This window comes from Podarcis tiliguerta, assembly GCF_965153285.1.
Source record: "Podarcis tiliguerta genome assembly, chromosome: 1".
In the NCBI taxonomy this organism is placed as follows: domain Eukaryota; kingdom Metazoa; phylum Chordata; class Lepidosauria; order Squamata; family Lacertidae; genus Podarcis; species Podarcis tiliguerta.
Window position 1 is genome coordinate 4,857,580 of NC_139534.1, and position 23,450 is coordinate 4,881,029.

General features: G+C 46.1%; 2 protein-coding genes across 4 annotated transcripts in view; one reads left to right on the forward strand and one right to left on the reverse strand.

The window, feature by feature from the left end:
* PCBP3 (poly(rC) binding protein 3) overlaps nt 1-10,014 on the reverse strand; it is a gene marked incomplete at both ends in the record, with an annotated part of 83,687 nt that extends 73,673 nt beyond the window's left edge. For both annotated transcript variants that reach the window (XM_083402240.1, XM_083402239.1), the window contains one exon: nt 9,940-10,014. The remainder of the gene's footprint in view (nt 1-9,939) is intronic.
* Nucleotides 10,015-10,071: 57 nt separating this feature from the next.
* RAB17 (RAB17, member RAS oncogene family) lies at nt 10,072-22,406 on the forward strand. Of its 2 annotated transcripts, XM_083402930.1 has the most exons (6): nt 10,072-10,213; nt 14,373-14,550; nt 17,069-17,220; nt 18,934-19,059; nt 19,602-19,695; nt 21,798-22,406. In XM_083402930.1, the coding sequence occupies exons 2-6, from the start codon at nt 14,376-14,378 to the stop codon at nt 21,920-21,922; spliced, it is 672 nt and encodes a 223-aa protein (XP_083259056.1). In that variant the 5' UTR covers nt 10,072-10,213; nt 14,373-14,375; the 3' UTR covers nt 21,923-22,406. The 2 variants fall into 2 exon arrangements, with proteins under 2 accessions (XP_083259056.1, XP_083259057.1); XM_083402931.1 differs by lacking the exon at nt 10,072-10,213 and having other exon boundaries at nt 14,355-14,550.
* Nucleotides 22,407-23,450: the final 1,044 nt, after the last annotated feature.

Consider the following 23,450-nt stretch of genomic DNA (forward strand, 5'->3'; position numbering starts at 1 on the left):
TGGATTTGCAATATTATAATTGCTGAGAAATAATGCTGTATCTGATTATGCTAGAACCGGATGCAAAAGGAATACAAGAATATTCCACGCCGTGAAAGGCTATAGAACCTTTAAATTTGTTTGGGTCATCTTTTCAGATATTTGCTACTATGTGAAACCCTGCACTGGTAGATTGTTGCAGACCTGCTTCAAACGATAATACCAAGGTGGGAGAATCAGAAGTCAGTTGATATATATATATATATTCATTTTTCTTTTTCATTCATTACACATCCATCGCACAGTGGAATTCATCTAAAATACAATCTGAAAGAAAGTCAGGTGTGCCATGCATTGTGGGCTGAAAACATCACTGTGTCTTTTTGCAGTTTGCCTAGTTTCACGGATGAAAGGAACAAAGCGTTACTATATGTGAGTTATTGGCCAAACTAAACAATCTGGTCTTGCGAGGCAATAAAAGAAAAGATGAGATCAGACCATTTGGGGGCAAATCCTGTGATACTCTTTCTACATCACTACACTGCTGCTATTAATATTTTGTCAGAAATATGTATGGACAGAAAATATATGAACAGAAAATCTAATATTAAAAAACCAGCAGCATTCAGAAGAGCTTTGCTGTAAGAGAAACTTTCCATGTCCCTGGCTACTTTGCTCCTAACTTTGAGGAAGAAGGAAAAGAACTCTAAAATTGCTGAACTAGAATTTATTAGCAAATTTGATTTCATTCAGGTTGGACTTCACTGAGTCCATTGATTTCTTTCATACTGGAGATATTAAACTAACACAGCTCATTGTTTATCTCTCTCATGTAGATAATGCAAGGCCGCCTCCTGCCAAAATCAGAAAGTGGGCTTTATGAACAGTCTGTCACTTTATATACATTAAATCTCTGGGAGCAAGTTGTGATCCCTGCCCTCTTGAACTACCGTATTTTTCGCTCTATAAGACGCACCAGACCATATAAGACGCACCTAGTTTTTCGAGGAGGAAAACAAGAAAAAAAATATTCTGAATCTCAGAAGTGAGAACAACAAGAGGGATTGCTGCGCAGCGAAATCAGCGATCCCTCTTGCTGTTCTGGCTTCTGGGATAGCTGCGCAGCCTGCACTCGCTCCATAAGACGCACACACACTTCCCCTTACTTTTTAGGAGGGAAAAAGTGAGTCTTATAGAGCAAAAAATACGGTACTTTAAATCTACACTCAGAAACAAGATCTCTCTGATTTTGTTGGTTGTACAAAATAAAACCCTGCAGGAACCACAGCCATATCTATTTATTTATCTATCTCACTGAATGTAAAAGTGCAGCATTTGCCTGTATTCTGTGAATTCCCCACTGACTGTATCTTGCATATGGGATATTTCCTTGTCTTTCCTGGTGTGGCACACTTATTTGGCTGCTGCTCCTGGCCTGCCTGGATACTTGAATTAGAGCTTTAGGAGACTGATGTATAGAAGAAGCTACCTTGGGGCAAGGGCTGGACTTAATGGCCCTCTAACCCCTCCAGCCCCCTTATTCAATGAAAGACGGGAAGACATTTGTCATTGATACTTTGCTGCATAAAAACCTCATCTTTTGGAGAAATTAACTAGGTCGGAGATACTGTGGCTCAAGCAGTAGAGCATTGTGGATCTGGTTATCCATATATGTGGTTGTCAGTTATTTGGATAATAGGTTGCCTTGAGCTAACTCAGCTTCAGTCGCTGGCAAAATGAAGATCCTCTGCACTTCACGAGACAAGGAGAGAAAATGTCAAGGATTAAGATTATCTTATCTTCTTATAGAGATAAACTGGAAAATTTAGGAGAAGTGCTGATTGCCATAGGATAAGATGCTACAGAATTACTTTCAGAATTCTGAAAGAAAGGAGGAGGGAGGCTGCCAGCTAACAAAACACAGCAGATGAGCATTTCAAACCTTGGCACTCCTGCCAAGGCAGAATTTGATGGAGGCATTGGCTGAGTCTAATTACTGGAAAACCCTTTTTACGACGGTTGTCTTGGGACTGGCATGTTATGTACAAAGAGTAAAAAAAAGATAGCCATCTTTCATTGTGATATGGACCTTCTGCTCTGGAGGAACCAATAGTGGCAGCATGTTATTCTGTACTAGTTTTGTAATTTGATTGTTAACACAAATCTCTCTGTATCTCTCTCATCTTTGACAGTACTGTCCACTCTGCATTATATAGTTGGTACCCAAACTGAGACAGTCTATATCTGCGGCACACAATGTATGTCTTACGTGAACAGAACCTTTGTGTATAGCTAATGGGAATTAGCTGCATAAGTGATTCCAGATACTTGGAAATTCCCTCTGAATTTGATTCTGCCAGCTGTGGGGTCCAAGTTCCACTTCAAAAAACAATAGATCAACAGTGAAATTGAGTGTCCTTAGCTGGCAGGAAACCAAAGAAAGGGAGGAGGATCCTGGTGAGGGGTGTAGCTGTGATTGGTACATATCAGGATAAGCTGAAGAGAGGGAAGGGGAGGTTGGGGACTTAGGAGGTACTTACAGGACACGAGAGGCTGCTGCAGGGGCCAGGGGAGCCTGGGGAGGGGGACACATCACTAGAACCAGAGGTGCCCCCATCTCCAGGGACACTGCAATCTCTGAGGAGCTGGGAACAGCAATAAGTGCATCCAGGAGACTGAGGCAGGCAAGGAAACCCAGCCCAGCGGAGGACCTTGAGGTCCACAAATAAGAACACTTTGGAGGTCCCGAGCCTCAAGGAGGTTAGATTGGTTTCAACTAGGGCCAGGGCCTTTTCAGCACTGGCCCCAACGTGGTGGAACGCTCTGTCACAAGAGACCAGGGCCCTGCGGGACTTGACATCTTTCTGCAGGGCCTTTGGATTGGACTCGGTCTTATGTTTCCCTCCTCTTATGGTCTTGATTTATCAGCTATTTTAAAATGAGGCTGCATTTTAAATTGCATTTTAGCCTGTATTTTAAATTGGGGTCCCCCTCTTTCCCCCCTACTATGTTTTTACTGTGATTTTAGCTGCTCTGAGCCTGGCTCTGGCCAGGGAGGGCGGGGTATAAATAAAATTTATTATTATTATTAGGGAATCAGGTGGAGATCACAGGGCTCGTTAGCTCTGGGATGAGGTTTGTAGTCACTTAGCTGGATGAGGCTCAGGGCAGGTGAGGGTCATAGCTGCACGGCTGGCACAAACTCAGATACATCAAATAAGATTGGGCAGAAGAAAAAGAGACACAAGGCAGAGGCACTGTGTCTGCTGCTGGAGCACAACTTGGCTGCTTTGGGGACCTCACTGGACTGTGACTTTGGGTCTGACCCCAGGTGTTCCAACCCTGGATCTTCTGCAGAGGGCAGAACCTGACTCTGCGGATTGACTTTGGACCTTGCTCATTGTATTGGACCTGGACCAATATTTGACCCTTTGTACGGTCTGCCTCCTCTCTAGTGTTGCTCTTGGGGCTGTGAGCACCATCAGGATTTACCTCTGGGTATGCCGGGGTTCAGGACAGTGAGTGGTGCTGTGGGCTTGCTGATCATAAGGTCAGTGGTTCGAATCCCCGTGACAGTGTGTGCTCCCGTTGCTCGGTCCCAGCGCCTGCCAACCTAGCAGTTTGAAAGCATGTCAAAGTGCAAGTAGATAAATAGGTACCGCTCCGGCGGGAAGGTAAAGGGCGTTTCTGGTTCGCCAGAAGCGGCTTAGTCATGCTGGCCACATGACCCAGAAGCTGTATGCCGGCTCCCTTGGCCAATAAAGCGAGATGAGTGCCGTAACGCCAGAGTCGGCCACGACTGGACCTAACGGTCAGGGGTCCCTTTACATTTACCTATGCTGGGGTCTAGTACAGTGAGGTTGTTCAGCTTTCAGTTTTGCACATCAAGTTATGAACAATACAAACGTATTTATCATTCCTGCAACCAATTTTGATGCTTGACAGTGTGTCTGTGTTGTGGTCTCTGCTCTAATTCTGTATTCTTTAGTCTCAGCTTGGCTGTGAAACACTATTTATGCATCAAGAAGATACTGGCCAGCAATTGAAATTCTATGTGCAATGAGGCTTTGAACTTTTGTTTCTTAAGCCCCACTGCTATGCCTTGTGGCCAGTGAAAGCAAGGGCGGGCTGGTGTTGAAGGAAGAGGACTCAAAATCCCACTGGGCTTGCACCAGCCCTTGGGTGTTCCTACAGGAACTCTTTGGATCCTTGTCACTGAATCCCCAAATACAAACAGTCCAGTTTTGCCATAGTCTTTTAGCTCACTAGAAGGGGTGACATTGGAAGAGGCAGCTTGCCGAGCTCTCTGTGTGACTTCCTATACCACAAAAGGAGGGCAAACAATCCTTTCCTGACCTGTGTTCCCATCCCTCTCCTTGCTGTGTATTTCACACAGACAGAGGCAATGATTTTAATGTCCCAGTGAACAAGCCATCAGAACACATCAGCCTCAAAGACCAGACTTCAATAATGTCACATCCCCTCCTAGGCACAGCTGAGGCAAGAAAAACCAATTCAACTGCTGTGCGCTCATGTCATGAATGCATATTATTTGTTGCTTCCTTTTTTTATATAAAAAAAGCATTCTTGGAGAACTAAGTAAATCTCTATACACAGCAAGCGAAAGACAAAAACAAAATGCCCCTTTTATGTAGACATACCTACGGGAAGGCACAAAGAAAGGGTGCTCTCGTTCTGAAAAGCAAAGAAGACATAATAGGAAATGAGAGAGCTGAAGTCATCACAGTCTCTGCAGAAATGAGCTGAGAAAAGCTCTGTGCCCACATGAGCAGATCTGACATCCCCCCTGGCAGGGAACCTAATAAACGGAGACACTGTCCACTTGGCAAAATGAGCTCAAGTTAAAAGACTTCCAAGCTGACAACTTTGGGGATCTAATAGTATGTTTGTTAAATTAATTATTTTTTATGCTGATGATTATTCCTGCCTCGGTTCTCCCTCTAGATCCCCCCACATGGAAATTAAGAAGATTGCTGGTTCACAATCATCCCAAGGACCAGACTGTATGAGACGCAGCAGAGGGGTCTCAGTTGTTGTTGTTTATTTAAGGGGAAAAAAAACTGTAGCAGAAACATGATTTGAATCAGGACCATGAAGCAGGGGAAGGAGTGTTTAACTCATTCTCATTTTCCTTATTGAATTCGCCCCAGGTTGCGATTTACCTAATGATGAAATTCTGAATCTGTAAGATTTCTTTGGTGAGGCAAATAATAGCTTTGAGGTTCAGTAAGTTTACACTAAATGGCATTTAGTGTGGCAGCACCTGCACTTTGGAACTCCCTGCCTATTGAGATCTAGCAGGCAGCTACACAGTACTGTTTCTGGTGTCTGCCCAAAACACTCCTGCTTAGAGAAACCTACCCAGATGCTTGGGGATGCGGGTGGCGCTGTGGACTAAACCACAGAGCCTAGGGCTTGCCGATCAGAAGGTTGGCGGTTCAAATCCCCACGACGGGGTGAGCTCCCGTTGTTTGGTCCCTGCTCCTACCAACCTAGCAATACGAAAACACGTCAAAGTGCAAGTAGTAAATAGGTACCACTCCAGTGGGAAGGTAAACGGCGTTTCTGTACGCTGCTCTGGTTCGGCAGAAGCGGCTTAGTCCTGCTGGCCACATGACCCGGGAGCTGTACGCTGGCTCCCTCAGCCAATAAAGCGAGATGAGCTCCGCAACCCAAGTCATTCACGACTGGACCTAACGGTCAGGGATACCTTTACCTTTACCCAGATGCTTAGAAAGTTGAAATAACTTTAATCTGTTTTAGTATTGTAACTTTGGTATCCTTTAAATTAGGTTTGGGTTGTGATTTTTTCTTGATTTTACAGCTTTAGCTTTGTAAACTGCTATGAGGTTTTAGAATCAAGCGATGTATATGTTTTTATGAAATAAAATAAATAATATGCCATTTCCATGAAACAGATTCACTGGAAAAACACCCAAATATATAAATGAACAAGTTTGTTATCTAACTTGCTGGTCTAAGCTCCACTTATATGTAGGGCTACATCTTCCAAAAATCCCTCTGAGGGCTCATCCAGGTTTCCTTTCATGCTTTTCCTTTCACAGGTTCAGGCTTTACGGCTCCATGTCTGAGTGTGGGCGGGTTTTTGCTTGGTTTGGTTTTTGCCCTGGTGCTTTCCTGCAAAAACCCTTTCTTCATTACTGGATTGCCATGTGCCCCGATTCAGCATCAAAGTGCAGGTTTTCCTGGGGAAAGCAGCGAGGCAAAAAAAGAGAAAACAGTGCTTGGACAGGGACTGGAATTTCGCATGGAGCCCATGCCTAGAAAGCTGTGCCTCTGACAACCCACTGATGGGCAAGGCTGCACCTACTGATTTTCTGTGCCTGTTAAAGATACAGGAGATCATTTATTGAGAGAGAGAGAGAGAGAGAGAGAGAGAGAGAGAGAGAGCGAATCTCCCCCTTGCAGCTTGTCAGGTCTGAACATTTTTTTGAACTTTGAGAACAATGTGCTGACAGCCTTTAGAAACATCTGGGCCTGCTCTTTAGCCAGTTCTGCTTTTGTTTACTGGTGAGCTCTTGTGTCTGGGAGTGCGTCACTCACTGTGCCAGGGCTCAGGAACCTTTTGCCCTCCAGATGTTGCTGGCTGGGGCTGGTGGCATTGTTGAGTCTAACAAAATCTGGAAGGCCAAATCAGCACTACATTGTAAAAAAATTAACCTCCAGCGTAACTAGCTCCATATTACAGGTGCAGGACCCAGGGGAGAGGGTTATCAGTCGAAATGAGCCAGAAGCAGATTTTCAGTCAAAGCCAGGCTGGGCCCGAGATCCAAAGAACCCACCAGGGAAAGGCAGGAGGCACTGAGTCAATGTCGCCATCCAAGAGAGCACTTGTTAGGTGGCAGAGCAAGCACGGAGGCTAGGACATGAGGCAACAGTGTGACGCGGCAGCTAAAAAAGCCAATGCAATTCTGGGCTGCATCAATAGGAGTATAGCATCTAGATCAAGGGAAGTAATAGTGCCACTGTATTCTGCTCTGGTCAGACCTCACCTGGAGTACTGTGTCCAGTTCTGGGCACCACAGTTCAAGAAGGACACTGACTGGAACGTGTCCAGAGGAGGGCAACCAAAATGGTCAAAGGCCTGGAAACGATGCCTTATGAGGAACGGCTAAGGGAGCTGGGCATGTTTAGCCTGGAGAAGAGGAGGTTAAGGGGTGATATGATAGCCATGTTCAAATATATAAAAGGATGTCACATAGAGGAGGGAGAAAGGTTGTTTTCTGCTGCTCCAGAGAAGCGGACACGGAGCAATGGATCCAAACTACAAGAAAGAAGATTCCACCTAAACATTAGGAAGAACTTCCTGACAGTAAGAGCTGTTTGACAGTGGAATTTGCTGCCAAGGAGTGTGGTGGAGTCTCCTTTTTTTGGAGGTCTTTAAGCAGAGGCTTGACAACCATATGTCAGGAGTGCTCTGATGGTGTTTCCTGCTTGGCAGGGGGTTGGACTCGATGGCCCTTGTGGTCTCTTCCAACTCTATGATTCTATGACTTTCTAGGGCCTAGTGGGTCAGGATTTGCCCGTGGGGTCCTTGATACTACAGCCTTAATAAAGCCCTTGAAATCCAGAGCTCACTTTACCAGGCTTGCAGTAAAAACCAACTGGGTGGTCAAGAGGTGAGAATCCAGAACCTGACTGCTGGGAGCACAGTTGCCATGTGACTTGAATTGGCTTCCAGCTAATTTATAATCTGAGCATGTCCATTTCTGGAAATCATCATGCTTCGCACTGTCGGCACAAAAGAAAGTACCCAGCGGACGAATGGTAGACATCCCTTGCAAGATCTGCTGTAGCATTAAAAACAAACATGAGAAACAGCTTCTGTAGATCTTCCCCTCGTGGCATCGGTCATTTTGAAATGGGTAACAGTGGGGCACATGTTGCAACATCACAACATGCCAGGATTGTGTGCATTGTGTCATTTCTCCAAGCTCTCCGTTGAAAGGAGAAGGAAATGCCACTTTTCTGCGATTCCTCCTTCTGCTCAGGCTGCAGTTGGCCCCAGAAGAGGACAAAAATTCAAAGCTCCAAATATAGGTCATTCCTTCAGGGGAGGAGGGAGTGCAGCTGTGGTGTAGCTGGGAAAGGCAACTGCAGCTTGGCACAGACAGGCCGGGCTGCCTCCTAGCACCGCTCAATGTCATTTGTGTGACATCATGGGAATTAGTATTCAGCACAGAGGGAAGAAATTAAAATGCACACCACAGATTTCATTCCATAGACAAATCGCCCTCTCCCAACACTCAGCCGTGGGATGAGACATATGGCTTCTGATAAACAGAGGAATGGCACAAAAGGACAGGATCATAAGACACCACAAAAGAAAACCACAATGAAACTACGCAAAACAAGATCCGGAGAATCCTTGCCTCTAACTTCAGGTGCTTTTTTACCCAAGGCTGCAAATTGCATGCTAACAGCAGAACAGATTCTGGAGAAGGAGGCCGGGAAAACCATACACTCAGTGAGAAAGAAACAAGATTAGTGATAAGCCAAGTGTGGCTGGGCTGAGGAGGTGGACCGGGGGCTTTTCTTTGCAATCCGAAAACAATCTGCCAGAGCTTTTGCTATTTGGCATTTTCTGTTGCTGTTTTTAAAAGATAGCAGCTTTTTCAAGCTAGCTTTTGAGCTTGTATTTGATTGGAAATGACCATTGTAGACAGGGGGGCCAACTTGACTAAAATATTGGGGGGGGGGGCAGGTAAGGCCTGCCCCACATAATTGATGCACACACCTCAGTTGAATGACAATGCCCATCAACTTGGGGGGAGTGGCCCCCTCAAATATTTTATCGGGGAGAGTCGAAGGGACCTCAGGCCCTAGGAGTTGGCTCCTAGGATTGTAGAAATGCTTGCTACATTTTCCTTCCTGTTCTTCATGCAACAAGCGGCTAGTGCAGAATGAGAGTGCAGTACATGAGACTGGTGACCATTGGATGTTCACTGTCTTTCACTGGGGAGTTGGAAGGGACCCCAAGGGTCATCTAGTCCCACCCCTGTAATGCAGGGATCACAGCTGAAACATCCATGACAGATGGACAGCCAACCTTTTTATATATAAAAAACACCCAATGAAGAAGGTTTGCTGCTTTCCAAGGTAGTTTGTTCCATAACTGTCAAACAGCTGTTATCGTCAGAAAGCTCTTCCTAATGTTTAGTCGGAATGTTTCTTGCATTTTTTTCTATCTGATGTGCATTATCAAAAGTTTTCTTGAAGACTTTTAGAACAAACTAGGTGGGTAAAAGTTTCGGCAAAACTTGGTTCCTAATCAATGAAGGGTCTCGTGGAATCTTACAGTGGCGCTATCACAACTTGCACCGTAACATTTGTTATTTCTGAAGATGCCGCAAGACTCTTTGTCACTCAGTGGACTGACACGGCTGCAGAAAGTGGCTCCTAACATAACGCTTTCAGCAGACGCCAAGAATGACTCATTCCTTGCAGGGAAGGGCGAGGAGGAGGAGGCCATGGGGTGAATGGCTGGCTGTAGCCCAGGTAAGATCAGACGGCGAGGAGCTAGATAAAAGGCGCTCTGGTCTTGAATGGTACACAAAGCTAGGCTTAATCAAAAACACATGGAAGCCTTTTTGTGTGCTTATTTAGGGTCTGGGATCAACTCCCTTACGACGTCAGTGCAAAGACCCACAACACCACGTTGTGATATGACAATATGATGAGGGTACTCTCTTTGTTTTTAAAATAAATTAACAAATAAATAAGTAGTTCTGATTTATCCCCTGGATTTCTAGTGTTTGCAGTTTTTTTAAAAAAGGAAAACCCAAACAGGAGATGGTCAATAAATCAGTTGTGGGAAATGGCTGGGAACAGGTATCAGGCAGAGGTTTTGCCTTGAGGTTCACTGAGTTGCGCAGGGCTCCACCCTGTGAGAAACACCCCCTGCCAACTGCAACTCACCTGGATCATCAGGTTTTATGGCTCTGCATTCTTTACAGCGCAATTCTGAAGGTGACTGTCCAAGAGGGAAATCAGTGGACCTTAAACTCTGGGTCAGCTTGCTGATAAAAGCAGCAGGCGGCTGGGAAAGTTGCAAGAGCCCTTCTTCCCTGACTGGAGGAGTCTTGCTTTTGTTGTGCCACTGCCGAGGCTGCCCGTTCTCCCACCTCAGCACCCCCGAGTAAATGAGCAGAAATCTTGAAAAGGAGAGAACACGGCAGGAACATTTGGAAAGGTAAGATCTTCAGAGAGAAGATGCTTAGTAGAAGAAACTCAGCAAAACGCTTACTCAGTGACCCATGAGAGGAACGGGACTTGCTAATATATAACTTGTGACATGCAGCTACCAGAAAGGTTTGTTTGCTTTGATATGGACAGCCTGGATGAGAGGTGGGTGAATGTTCAGCTAAAAGAGAAACAGGTTAGATTAGTCCTCACATAAAATGGGTCTTGTATCATTTAGAAAACTAGCAGGAATATACAAGGGATAATCAGGCTCCATACGGACTTGCACGGTGAATTTGCAAGAGGAACTATTTTGCTTCCAGTGTGGATAATTTCTGTCAGGCATTAGGACAGCATTTCCACAACCAAAGCTGTTCCAAACTACAAATCTCAAGTAGGCTATTAGTATCTGGGGTAGCACTCCTAAGGACTGCCGTTCCACTGAATTCAATAACATTTCCTTTTGGGCAAATAAATAGCCATAGGATCAAACAGCTAAAGACTGAGGGCCCTTCCTGGTAACCTGTTCATTGAGATTTGTTTGCAGGGAGATTAGATGATGTCGGTTCTGTACTGAGCATTCATTTGCATTTGTTGTGGGGAGGTTAGAGGACATGGCATCAAGGCAGTGTCTTGCACTTTATTGTGCATTTTCCTGTCACTTTCTTTATCACAAAACTTTTTTTGGGGGGGCGGAGAGGGTCTGTTGTGCAAGGATCCCACTGGACAGCCCTCTCAGCTACAGTTCAGGAAGTTCTCACTTAAATCTCCCCTCTGACCTGAACTCAGTTAACCCAACTTCCTGTTTGCAATATGGGAGGCAATGCAACCATGGTTCTTTTTAAAGCTTGTAACAAGATATATGCTTCAAACATGTAATAAATGCTAAGCAGTATTGTTACTAAATAGGACAGTTTTACCACTTTGGGGGTTGGCCCAGGGTTAGCCTGGGATAAATAATGCCTCCCACTCCCCTGTCATTGTTGCACATTGGCAAGTTGTGTGGATTGTGCAGGATTGCAATCCCGGCAGTGCAACAGGTTGTGCTCCTCCCAGGCTTCCCCAGCTGCCTCCTTGCAATGGGCCCAAAGCTACCTCTCCTTACTCCCTTGCTTTGCTCTCCTCCTCCAGTGCTGGGGTGCCACTGAGGTGTCCCAGGCTGCAGCTGCTTCTTGGGTCATGTTCTCCAGGCCTTCCCCTCCATCCTGCTTTCAGGCTAGCTCCTCTCTTCTCAGCTTGTAGCTGAGGGGGTTGCTGGAAGGGGAAGACCCAGCAGAAAAGTAGACTTGGTGGTCCTTCCTCTTGGGAGCTAGATGAGCAGAAGCAGGAGAAAGAGGACTCACGCTGGCACATGGCTGGACCCTGGTGGCATCCAGCAAGGCTCTCCTTACCTTCTGACCGGGTGGATTTCCTCAGCCCCAAGACCTCTATTTCACTACCAGTCTCTTCCCCTCAGACCTGCAGCAATAGCCTCAACTTTTTTGGCTCAACCTCTTGATTTTCCACTGCCGAGTTGTGTGGACTACGCAAAGTTCCCAGGAATTATATTTGCAGAATGTTTCTAAGGAATGTGTGAATATGTGGGCAGGAAGAGAAGGAATGATTGCTTCATCTCGATGGAAAGAGAATGATGAGCTCACTATGATGTGCAGATCCTAGCAGGATGGAAGTTGTTCATTCTCTGAGGGACCCCCTCCTTATATTGATGGGCCCCCTCAGTCACCTGGCAGTGACAACAGCACACCAGTCATATCAGGGAGCTGCTATTTTAATTTCCCACAGCATAGTGCCACTCTGAGCATTGAGGAAATTAAAATAGCAGCTTGGAGGCACCGTGGGGGGTGAGCCCTCCGGGATCCCTGGGGGGCCAAGTGCTGGTGCTGGACCTGCTACTCCTCAGGCTCAAATTTCAGCAAGATTACATCCCATTAAGTATTGCTGTGTTAGAAACTTGGAGGCTAGCTTAAGCTCCAGGAGAAGTGACCCTCTGAAACATTCGGGATGGAGATTGAACAATTCCTCAAAAAAATTTTTTTAAAAAAATTGTATGATAAAATTGACCTTTTATCTCTTCTGCACCTTCCTGTAAAGGCATGTGTCCAATTGCTGAAGTGGAGTGGAGGTGGCCAAGTTCAGGTGCATTAAAAAGGGATGCAGGTAGCGCTGTGGTCTAATCTACTGAGCCTCTTGGGCTTGCCGATTGGAAAGTCGGTGATTTGAATCCCCGTGACGGGGCGAGCTCCCATTGCTCTGTCCCAGCTCCTGCCAACCAAGCAGTTCGAAAGCACACCAGTGCGAGTAGATAAATAGGTACTGCTGTGGCAGGAAGGTAAACGGCTTCATGCTGAATGTTTGATTACTTTCAGGTGTGGAATTAACATTATGTGGCTCTTGAAAAGAGACTATTTCTGCAGTCTGAAGCAGTGAGTGGGCATATGTGAGAAAAGTGATCCTTCAGGTGAACTTGTTGAAGCTGAAGAAAGAGACCCTTATTGTCACCTTCACTCAGCCACTCACAGCGGGGGGGGGGGGCACTGAGCAGTGTCCGGGCACAAGTGAAAAGCATAGCCTGTGCTGTTATCTGCAGCATTTGGGAATAAGTGTGATATCCCCAAAAAACATGATTCCCCTTCAGTAGCAGCTGCCACCATCTGCCTCTCCATCGCAGCCCCTGAGATTCAGCAGCTTTTCAGCATCATGTCAGTTTTCTGCTTCTTCCATTCTTGCCCCGTGATCTGTGGACATTCGCCCTCCCCAACCCATTCTCTAGTCCCTGGGTCCCCACTCAAGTCTCTCAGCTTCCTCAAGAGATGCTTCACTCTGTCCAGGTCAGAGGTATTTTCTTCCACAAGGACAGCAAGGCAAGGCAAGTGGATGAGCTAGTGGCCCTGATCCTCTGGGCTCATCCGAGGTCACACACCGTTGGCAGTGGAGGTACAAGGACACTAGCACCCCCTCAACTCGATAGCACTCACTTTAGCAGCTGTCACTATCTAAGTGCTTTGAACAGGCAAGTAAATAGACACTCAATGAAAGAGCCCCCAAACCAAGCTGGAACATAACTGGGGGTGGGGGGTACTTTATTCAGCCAAGTAGGCATGAAAGGTAAGGAAGCTATGCATGAACTCCAGGAAGAAAATCATATTGATCAAAAAGTAAGATAAAAGTGTATTTAAGGAAATCGTAGTTTACATGGCATTTTAAAAGTAGCACCCTACTTTGGATCATTATGTTATTTGACCAGGAGATACTTAATGTCATTGGTTGCATGAATAGGCCTTTTCTTTACTCCATCCTCATGGTGCCTCTCAGTGTTGGGATATTCCATTCCACCTTAAGAACAGACGTGTGGATTGTTGTGTGTCACATGTCTGTTTACACTCCAGCACAGCTGCTGGGAATTTCCGTTTGTGTATAGCTTTTGCTTTAGCTGTCTTGCTTTGGACATGAAGAAGATCAGACATGTTCCCTTTCGTCCTGATGTAAACTGCTTGTAAATATGCTCACACAGCCACTTCTATTGCGTAGCGTTTACTCTGCAGAGTAGCATGCCTTGGCTTCTGAAGCTCGGGTCACAGATGCTGCACCAAGGGCTGGAGATCGCCTGGCACACCGGCCGGTGGGCTGAAGCCAGCTGGGGGCCTGCAAGTTGCCCCCGTTTCCTTGGTTGCATGCCAACACTCAGAACAAAGAGGTGTGATGCGTGCCCACATGTGGAAAACTTAATTGTGGCATATAAAAAACTCCATGCATTTTGATAATGCATTCTTCAGAGGCAAAAAATACACCTGAAAGGAACTACAGTGGTACCTCAGGTTACAGACGCTTCAGGTTACAGAGTCCGCTAACCCAGAAATAGTTCCTCGGGTTAAGAACTTTGCTTCAGGATGAGAACAGAAATTGCACAGCAGCAGCGGGAGGCCCCATTAGCTAAAGTGGTACCTCAGGTTAAAAACAGTTTGAGGTTAAGAACAGACCTCCAGAACGAATTAAGTTCTTAACCCGGGGTACCACTGTACTTGGTGCAAAGGTTGAGAAATGTCATTATCCAACGGCAAAGTCTTCCATTTACTGCAGCCTAGTTGTGAGGCTTCATCTCCTCTTTCTCTCAGTTCCAGAGCCTCTATTGCTGCCAGATCATTCCCTTTCCTTTCCCTTTTTCTCTCCAGGACATGGCTCAGAGAAGAGTGCAGAACAAGGAGGCCACACCCTACCTTTATGTCCCCTCCCTAAAAGATTCTTACATTTTCAAAGTGGTTCTTCTGGGAAGCACGGCTGTAGGAAAGTCAAGCCTAGCCTATCGTTATGTGAAGAAGGACTTCCGGGACTCTCTGCCTACCGTGGGCTGTAAGTGAACGGTGCTGAGTAGGACCCTAACGCTGGCTGAAGGGGGCCTGCCCTTTGCATCAACCGACATGCTACAAATTACTCAGAATAAGGCCAAGGATGCAAGTCATGAACATTTGGCTGAGGAACTGCTTTGGCACAGCCTCAGCTATTTTTATTATGAAATATTGTCTCCATGGCAACCATGCACAGAACACCCTAGAGGGATGGAGCACTATCTCGTTCCTTGCAACTGTAGTGACAGAGTGACACCCAGTGATAAAAGCAACACAGTGCACAACATGAACATCATCATGTGATGGGGGGGCATGGCTAATTGACATCTATCCACCCCCCCCAGCTGCTGAAGTGCAGCGGATGAGGAGGTGAAGAACGTGGACAGAAGACACGGAAGAACCTCTTGGTGTGTCTGTGTATTTGTAGACGCTGTGGCGATCACACGGGGTCCCCGGACGTTTCACCGTCTATTGATCCCCGGGCCACCACTTTATTTCTCGCTGCCACCCCCCAGGCCCTACCTGGTACAATACTGAGTCCAGTCAGGGTTAAATTGGAACATAAACTTCTGTTTATTTATTGCAGTTTAACAAGCGTGTGGTTTCATAAACGGTCTCGGTCAATTACAATCATGGGGTGCCTATCCAGACCTATAACTTCCGCTCCCTGCTCTCACTCACTAAACTGCCTCTCAGATATTTACTTCTCTTCCTAGCTCCTAACTGTTCCTGACTCAGCTTATTTCGCTACACTAACTCCACCTACCCACAGACTCTATCCCAATTCACTCCCACTCCAGCCAACCTCCTAACGAACTCTCCTCTTCACCCCTCCCAGAGCTGGTTTTATAGTCCCTCTGACTCCACCCCCCTAGGTTCTGATTGGGTAACCTGTTTAACTATTTCACCTCCAGCACTCTCATATGTTAACGTCACATACACAAGCAATTTTGAAAGTGGGACCACGTGGGACCCCTCCCTGCAAAGCATCATGAGGACATTGAGAGGGGCCCAGAGTTGCCCTTCCCAGTATTTATCAGCCAATTGCTAGGAAGTGAAGTGGACGTGGAAGTGATTGTGGCAGAGTTCACATGCTTTCAAAATAGTCCAGCGTTAAAGAAGCAATAGACAGAGGCTGAGGGAAGCATTGCAGGGGGTTGAACTAGATGACACTCACGGTCACTTCCAACTTCACAACTCTGGGATTCTAGGTGCAAGGAAGCAACAAACTAGGAAGGGCTGTTGAGGAAGGAGACTTAGGAAAGTGGCTCACATGCCGGAATGGGAAACAGCAGTTCCAGAATCACTGAGCAGACTCATTCATTGGGAAAGACAACATCATAGTGACTTTGGTTCTCAGCTATATCATGGCTTGATATACTGATATAAAAATTGATATCTGCACTCTTGTGCACCTTGGGAATGCAGGCGACAGAAGGCATGTTGTACAATTAAAGTCACCTGTAATCTGAATGGATGCACAGTCTATTACCACTTCATTTTTAACAGGGATGGCTTCCCCAACCTGGTGATCCCAGATGGACTACATGCAGTTCCCATCATCCCTGACGATTGGGCAGTGGACAGGGCCCTCTGCATCTAGCCGGCACCAGGAAGGCTCCCCAACCAGCACGGCACACCTTGTTATTTTAAAAGAAAGCAATGCCTGGGCAGGTGCAGAACCTTACACGTCTGAACTTGCACATCAAAGTTCCATATTTTGACTTTTGAGTAGAAAAAGATTAATATAGAACATTACTGAAGCTGCTTTGTGAGTCTGGAAGTTGAAAGAAGTGCAAATCAGTCGATCACATTTATTTGGATATGAGAAAAAAACCAATAGACCTGAACATTGTTTTCCATTGATGTACACATGGCTGAAGCAGTTCTCATCCCGAAAGCGGCAATCAATGTACTATCTCTCACACTGATAGAGTTATGACTTTATTTATAGCTTTCTTTATTAATTGGCTAAGTGGTTGACTCATAAAAAGTCATATCTATATAGCCTTACCAAATGTTCCAAGAGGCTTGGTTAGCAAGCTGCCCTGAGCCAAGCCTTGGTCTAGGGCACTCATGCCAGTGGGCAGGATCCTGGCCATTGCCAGGGCCTCCTCCCTCCTGCTGTGCTGCCACCATTAAACCATGTTTTGGCTTAGCATGTCATTCAACCCTGGGCTTGCAGCTTGTCTCACTCCAGCTAAACAATAACTTGTCTAGTAACTGAGGGTTGTTCTTAGGTTTACTCAGCACGGTTTGTCTGGAGCAAAACAAGCCAAGAGTCTGGGCTCAGACAGCACCTCAAGCCAAGCAAGACTTTGCTCATGGCAGTTCAGCAACGGGAGGACCAGGGGAGGAACACAGCAGCTGTGATCTCCTTTCTTAGAGCCCTCACACTTGTGCATTAGTGCAAAGCCATGGTTTGGTTTACGGCCAGTAAGGCCATCTAGTTAACAAAAATCTAATCTCCATTGTGTCCGCAGCTTCTACTGGAAAGCGATTCATTTCTCTTTTGCTTTTAGGTTCCTTCTTCACGCAGGTTCTAAGTTTGGATAACACTACAATTAAGCTTGAGATCTGGGACACTGCGGGCCAAGAGAAATACCATAGTGTCTGCCATCTCTATTACAGAGCAGCAAATGCTGCTGTTCTGGTTTACGATATAACGAGGAAGGTAAGGCAAGAATGCTCTGCGTAGGCTTTCCCTTTCCCTTTTCCCATTTCACTATTTCTGAATGTGTAATTTAGCATAATTTCCAAATGGTGCTTTATTTTCCAAGGAGAAGTTGTCATATTTTTCTATAGTCGTATGAAAAGGTTGCTCTGGTGCATTTTTGTACCTTCAAGTCCTGGAAAACCTTTTAAAAAGTGGCTTAAACCAGGACAATTTGGGTACATGTTGGAACAATCACAATATCAAAAGAGTAAATCAAAATCTCCTAGAAAAGTCAACCAGGCTGGTGTTGTCACACACAATAACATATGAATCAGACACGAAAGTGTTACTGACAAAGAAAACATCTTAAAATGAAGGATGTCAAACTTGCTGAATATGATGACATTGTGGAGAATTGTGAATTTTTATGCAAAGTAAGGCTGTGACCTCTGATGGTCTTTGCCCTTCAGTTCTGCTCCAGGAGCCCTCTCTAAATGAACAGCTTTCATTACCAAAAAATTGTCTCAAGTAGCCTGTTAACTTGTGGAGATGTATGGAAGAGGCTGCTAGCAGTATGGAACTGTTCATAGAATCATAGCCTGGGGAGAGCATTCCACAAATGGGGAGCCACTGCAGAGAAGGCCAATTCCTGTGTTGCCATCTTCTGGACCTCTTATGGGGGAGGCACACAACAAAAGGCCCCAGATGATGATTGCAAAGTCCAGGTCAGTTTATATGGGGAGAGACTGCCCTTGAGGAATTGCGGTTGTGAGCCGTTTAAGACTTTATAGGTCAAACCCAGCACTTTGAATTGTGCCCAGAAGCTAACTGGCAGCCAGTGCAGTCGAGCCAAACCTTCTTGCCCTGGTGAGCAACCTGGCCGTTGAATTCAGCACTAGTTGGAGTTTCTGAACCGTCTTCAAGGGCAGCCCTCCGCATGACGCAGTAATCTAACCTTGAGGTTACCAGAGCAGACAACAGTAGTTAGGCTATCCCTGTCGTAATGGTTCTAGGGGTTGCTCGTGCGTAAGTTGCCGTTACTCCTGGCTAGGTTGCCTGGTTGAACCCTCTCTGTCTGGACAGCCTCAAGTTCCGTGGTTGCCTCAGTTGCTGGCAGAATCCGTCAGTGGGCGTTTCTTAAACCTCTTCCAGCATAGAAGCTGTTTGACGCCCAGTCTCCTCCCCCTTTGCTTGCGCAGAAGTTTTCTGCGCAAGGTGGGTGTAGGCAACTGAGTACTCGTGCCCTCTCCGCTGGTCTCCTGCGAAGAGTCCTGGAGCCACCTCTCCAATTCCTCCATCTGCCCCCCTTCTCCACTGGTGTTACGCTGATTTCCTTCCCCAGCGGATGGGCTACCTCTCCTCCTACTTGGACCCTCTCCACCATTGTCCTGGAGCCTCCTCTCCGCCTCCCGCTCCGATGGCAGTTCCCTGACATCTGTCCAGATAGGGGCATAGCTGGGCCACCAGCTGAAGCTGATGGAAGGCACTCAGTGCCACCGAGGCCACCTGAGCCTCAAGCGACAGCAAAGAATCCAGGAGGACCCCCAAGTTACATAGCTGCTCCTTCAGAGGGAGTATAACCCCACCCTTCATTACTAAGCACATTTTTAAATGTTGTTTGGTTGCACATGACACATTTCGCACACTAATACAGAACCTAATTTCTCTTAAGAAATTATAGCTCCATTATTGCTTGTATATCAGTTATTTACATATAAGTTGTCTTTTCAGGAAAGTTTGGAGAAAGCAAAAGTGTGGCTGGCAGAACTGGAGAAGGAATTCCTTCCTGATGAAATAATTATAGCTTTGGTTGGCAATAAACTGGACCTTTCTGCTGAGCGGGAGGTCACATTACAGGTAGACGTTATTCTTGTATTTAGGCCAATGACTTTTACAAACGTAGGCCTTCTCACCCCCCACCCCCCGTCTCCCCCTCATACATATATACACATTCCTCTGCTGAAACACTCAATCTCACATAGCTGTCTTGGAGTTTCTCATGTATGTGGCAGCCCATCATAGAATCGTAGAATTGTAAAGTTGGAAGGGTCACAAGGGTCATCTAGTCCAACCTGCTGCAAATCCGTGCCTTTTAATAATAAACACCACTCTCACTTAACTCAAGAAGGCAAATAAATAAATAAATAAGAAACCCACCTTGTGTTGCATAGAGGGTGTGTTATAGGATTAAATATGAATCTATATATCTGTGTACACACACACACACACACACACACACACACACACACAACACACCCTCTACGCAACTCAAGGTGGGTTTCATATATATATATATATATATATATATATATACACACACATACACACACACACACACACACACACACACACACACACAGAGTCTACTTCCTTGAAATCATAGTATGTTGTTTCTCCAGGAGGCAAAGGATTTTGCACAAACAAAGAACCTGCAGTACATGGAAACCTCTGCAAAATCTAATTACCAAGTGACAGAACTCTTCGTGTCTCTGGGTAAGTTAATTTACACAGTTAACATTTAACAAAAGGTGCTCTCTGTCTCTCAAAATTTTGCCTACGCTTCTGATTTATGCTCTTATGCTTCTCTCAAGATAGAATACCCAACGTAAGATCTATTTCATTTTCAAGTACTAATCTTGTTTCGTTGTCGGCATCCATATGTCCCAAGAGACAATGGAGTGCATCTTGGGGGGTGTTGTCAAAACTGCTGTGTTAGCAAGCACTGAAGTGACCTCCTGGGGCACAAGTTTGGGCCATGTGCCTAGAGGTCCTGGGCTGCCCAGATGACAAGACCCCTGTCTTGGCCTCGCTGATGGGGTCCAAAGGAAAGCAGAGCAAGATGTTCGGGAGCAACTTGGCTGCAGGAGTTGCCAGAAGGAGGCGTACAAGGCACCATCCAACCATCTTAGTGACTCCAGTCTGGATTTGTGTAGGGTTTACTCTTTAGCTTTTTCTTCTCCTGAAGATATCCCACAAGGCAGCAGAGGTTTAAGGTTGGAGTTTTCCTTCTCCTAGATGGGCTACCTTCCCAGGTTGACAGGTCCCACCTACCCCTCACTTCCCTCTACAGATTGTGCAGAAACTACCCTCTTGACCATTAGACCCTCTCTTGGTCTCGTCCTCTCAATCCACTCAATAAGGGTTTGAGACCTATTGGCTGCCCTCACCTGGTTTAGCTGTCCTGTTGGATCCATTTCCTGGGGTGTGGTCACTGTTGCCTGCTGACAGCTTCTAGGAGCCACAGGTGAGAACTGAGTGCAGGGTGGGAACGTAATAAAATGTCAGACATAAAAAAACTTCCCGATACAGGGCTGCCTTCAGATGTCTTCTGAAAGTTGTGTAGTTGAGAATGGCGTTCAGCCTTGGCTCTTCCATCCTTGGTTCCTGTTGCTGCTGCCCGCTGGATGAGGGAAAGACTAAAGGCCTTGAGCCCGTGCTCAGTTTGCTTGCATGCGAGACAGATTGCTTCTGAAGGTGATCTGAGAGCACAACTGTAGAAATTGTTCCACGTTCTCATTTTATCTTATGTCTGCTTCAGCCATCAAAGCGCATCACCTGCTTTCTCTTCAACATATAAGAGTGGTAAGAAACAATTGTAGCAGGTGGAGCTGGAGGCTGTAAAATGACTCTTGCATAGATGAGAAAAGCCACTTTCTATGTCCACACCGTTTAACATCATTGCTCCAGAATAATAGCCGTGTTTGCAAAACAATCACACAGTTCGTTTTAGGTGGTTGAGCAGCACGCTGATGGGCATGGCTGAAACTGCAGTCACTCCCATCCTCTCAGGTCCTGCTGCTGCTGCCTTGTTGGGAAATGCAATAGTCTGGCCTCTCATGCCATCCACCGGGTTTGTTTCTCTCCCAAAAGGCCACCTATGGAAGCCAAGTTTTGTTCTTAACTATGGTTTACACGGGTGGCGCTGTGGGTAAAAGCCTCAGCGCCTAGGGCTTGCTGATCAAAAGGTTGGCGGTTCGAATCCCTGCGGCGGGGTGCGTTCCCGTTGTTTGGTCCCAGCGCCTGGCAACCTAGCAGTTCGAAAGCACTCCCGGGTGCAAGTAGATAAATAGGGACCGCTTACTAGCGGGAAGGCAAACGGCGTTTCCGTGTGCGGCTCTGGCTCGCCAGAGCAGCGATGTCACGCTGGCCACATGACCCGGAAGTGTCTCTGGACAGCGCTGGCCCCGGCCTCTTGAGTGAGATGGGCGCACAACCCTAGAGTCTGTCAAGACTGGCCCGTACGGGCAGGGGTACCTTTACCTTTTATATGGTTTACTGTGTCTTGCAAACTGGGCCAATGATCTATTATTTGGCCATCAACTCCATGATGATTCTAGCTGCCTCTTCCAGCCTTTAAAGGGCAGGGGGCATCTGAAGGCCACTGTTTGACCTTAAAGGGTCAGAGACGTCACATTACTCTTTCTGAAACCCAGAAACAGGTTCAGGCATACCAACTGGTGATGTGGTGGAGGAAACAGCTGCACATGGACAATTGTAATTCCATGTAAGCAGATAAGTAAAAACTTGCACTTTTAATTAAGGCTGTAAATCTTATATTTCGCAGAAAAATAACCATTTCTCCCTTCCTCACAAAGCTCATGAATTGTTAAAACAAGAACAACAGAAAGAGAAGACATTTCAATCAACACAGTGGAAGAAATCACATGTTGATCTGCGAGAAACAAGTTTTCCCCAAACGAAATGCTGCCAAGCAATCTGAGATTAGTTGTTCCATGTGGCTGGGGTTGCTGCTGCAGTAAAAAATGGAAGCCTCCTCCTCCTCCAAGCCGGAGGGTTTGCGCTGCTTTATGGCCTACCTCATTCCTTTTCACTGTGAGAAGACATTGAAAAGGTTTAATAATAATAATAATACATTGGTACCTCATGTTAAGAACTTAATTTGTTCTGGAGGTCCGTTCTTAACCTGAAACTGTTCTTAACCTGAGGTACCACTTTAGCTAATTTCTGTTCTCATCCTGAAGCAAAGTTCTTAACCCGAGGTACTATTTCTGGGTTAGCGGAGTCTGCAACCTGAAGTGTCTGTAACCTGAGGTACCACTGTAATAAAGGCCAAGGCCGGGCTCAGAGCAGCTAACATCATAAAAGCAACACACACTTCCAAATTATTTGTAAAAGCTTTCAATAGTATAGTTTTTCTTTGGTATCCAAATGTAATAAAGAGAATAAACAGAAGAGTAAAAAAATAGGATTGTGTCATTTCATAAGAATATGAGAAGATCCCTGCCAGATCAGACCAAAGTAGCGGTCTATCCCGTCTAGCCACCTGCTTGCCACAAGTGAAGTGGGCCAGGGTCACATTCCTGGTCAGCCACCGCCAGTTCATATCCCTTGAGCATATATGTCAAATTAGGATGGTTTACCCTGACACACATCACTCTAAAGTTGTTTACATCTCAAAGGGTTGCTGCTTGGATCTAAGCTACTGGAGAGTTGGTCTTGGCATGATAGAGGGGCAACACCATGAGCTGGCAGGCATGAACAAGGCAAGGAAGAAAGGGAATTGAGCCATAAAACACAAGGTGCTGCTGCTGGGCAGCTGGGTGATTCGGTGCCCTGGTATCGCTTTCAACTGAGAGGCCTTATTCCAACAGGATGGGTGCACATGTCTGGAGTGTGAAATGACTTACGGGTGGGAGACTTAAGGCCTTGGCTTCAGATGTGAGTGGTTTGGCAGTGAGCATTTGCTTGAGTGGCGGTTTAGGCATTGGATAGGTGTAGTCTTGGTTGGAGAAGAGGTTGTTGTCTCTGCCTGCCCCTACAGAAAATGGCATATCCTGTTAAAGGGATCCAGGGCAGATGCTTCTGTCCACATGCCCTGGTGGGGTCGAGGTCACGGCACTCCCCAGGTGCAAGTCCTACCAGCAGATGGGCTAGAAGGCATGGGGTTCTACCCAGTGCCAATGCCAAACCTCTTACACCTGTAGTCAGTAAAGGTGTGGCCTGATTTCACCCAAATACAGCAGGTCTCATTATTGCCTGGGCATGCAAGATATAAGATAGTTATCTTCCAATACCTAAAGGGCTGCCACATGGAAGATGGATCAAGCTTGTTTTCTCCTGCTCTGGAGGGGAGGACCTGAACCAGTGGCTTCATTATAAGAAAGGAGATTCTGACTAAACATCAGGAAGAACATTCTGACACCTGTCACCCTTGGAGTCCCTTCAAATTCTACAATTCTATGGTTCTATTATTCTAATTAGTCAAGCTTGTGAATATTTCTCTTCAG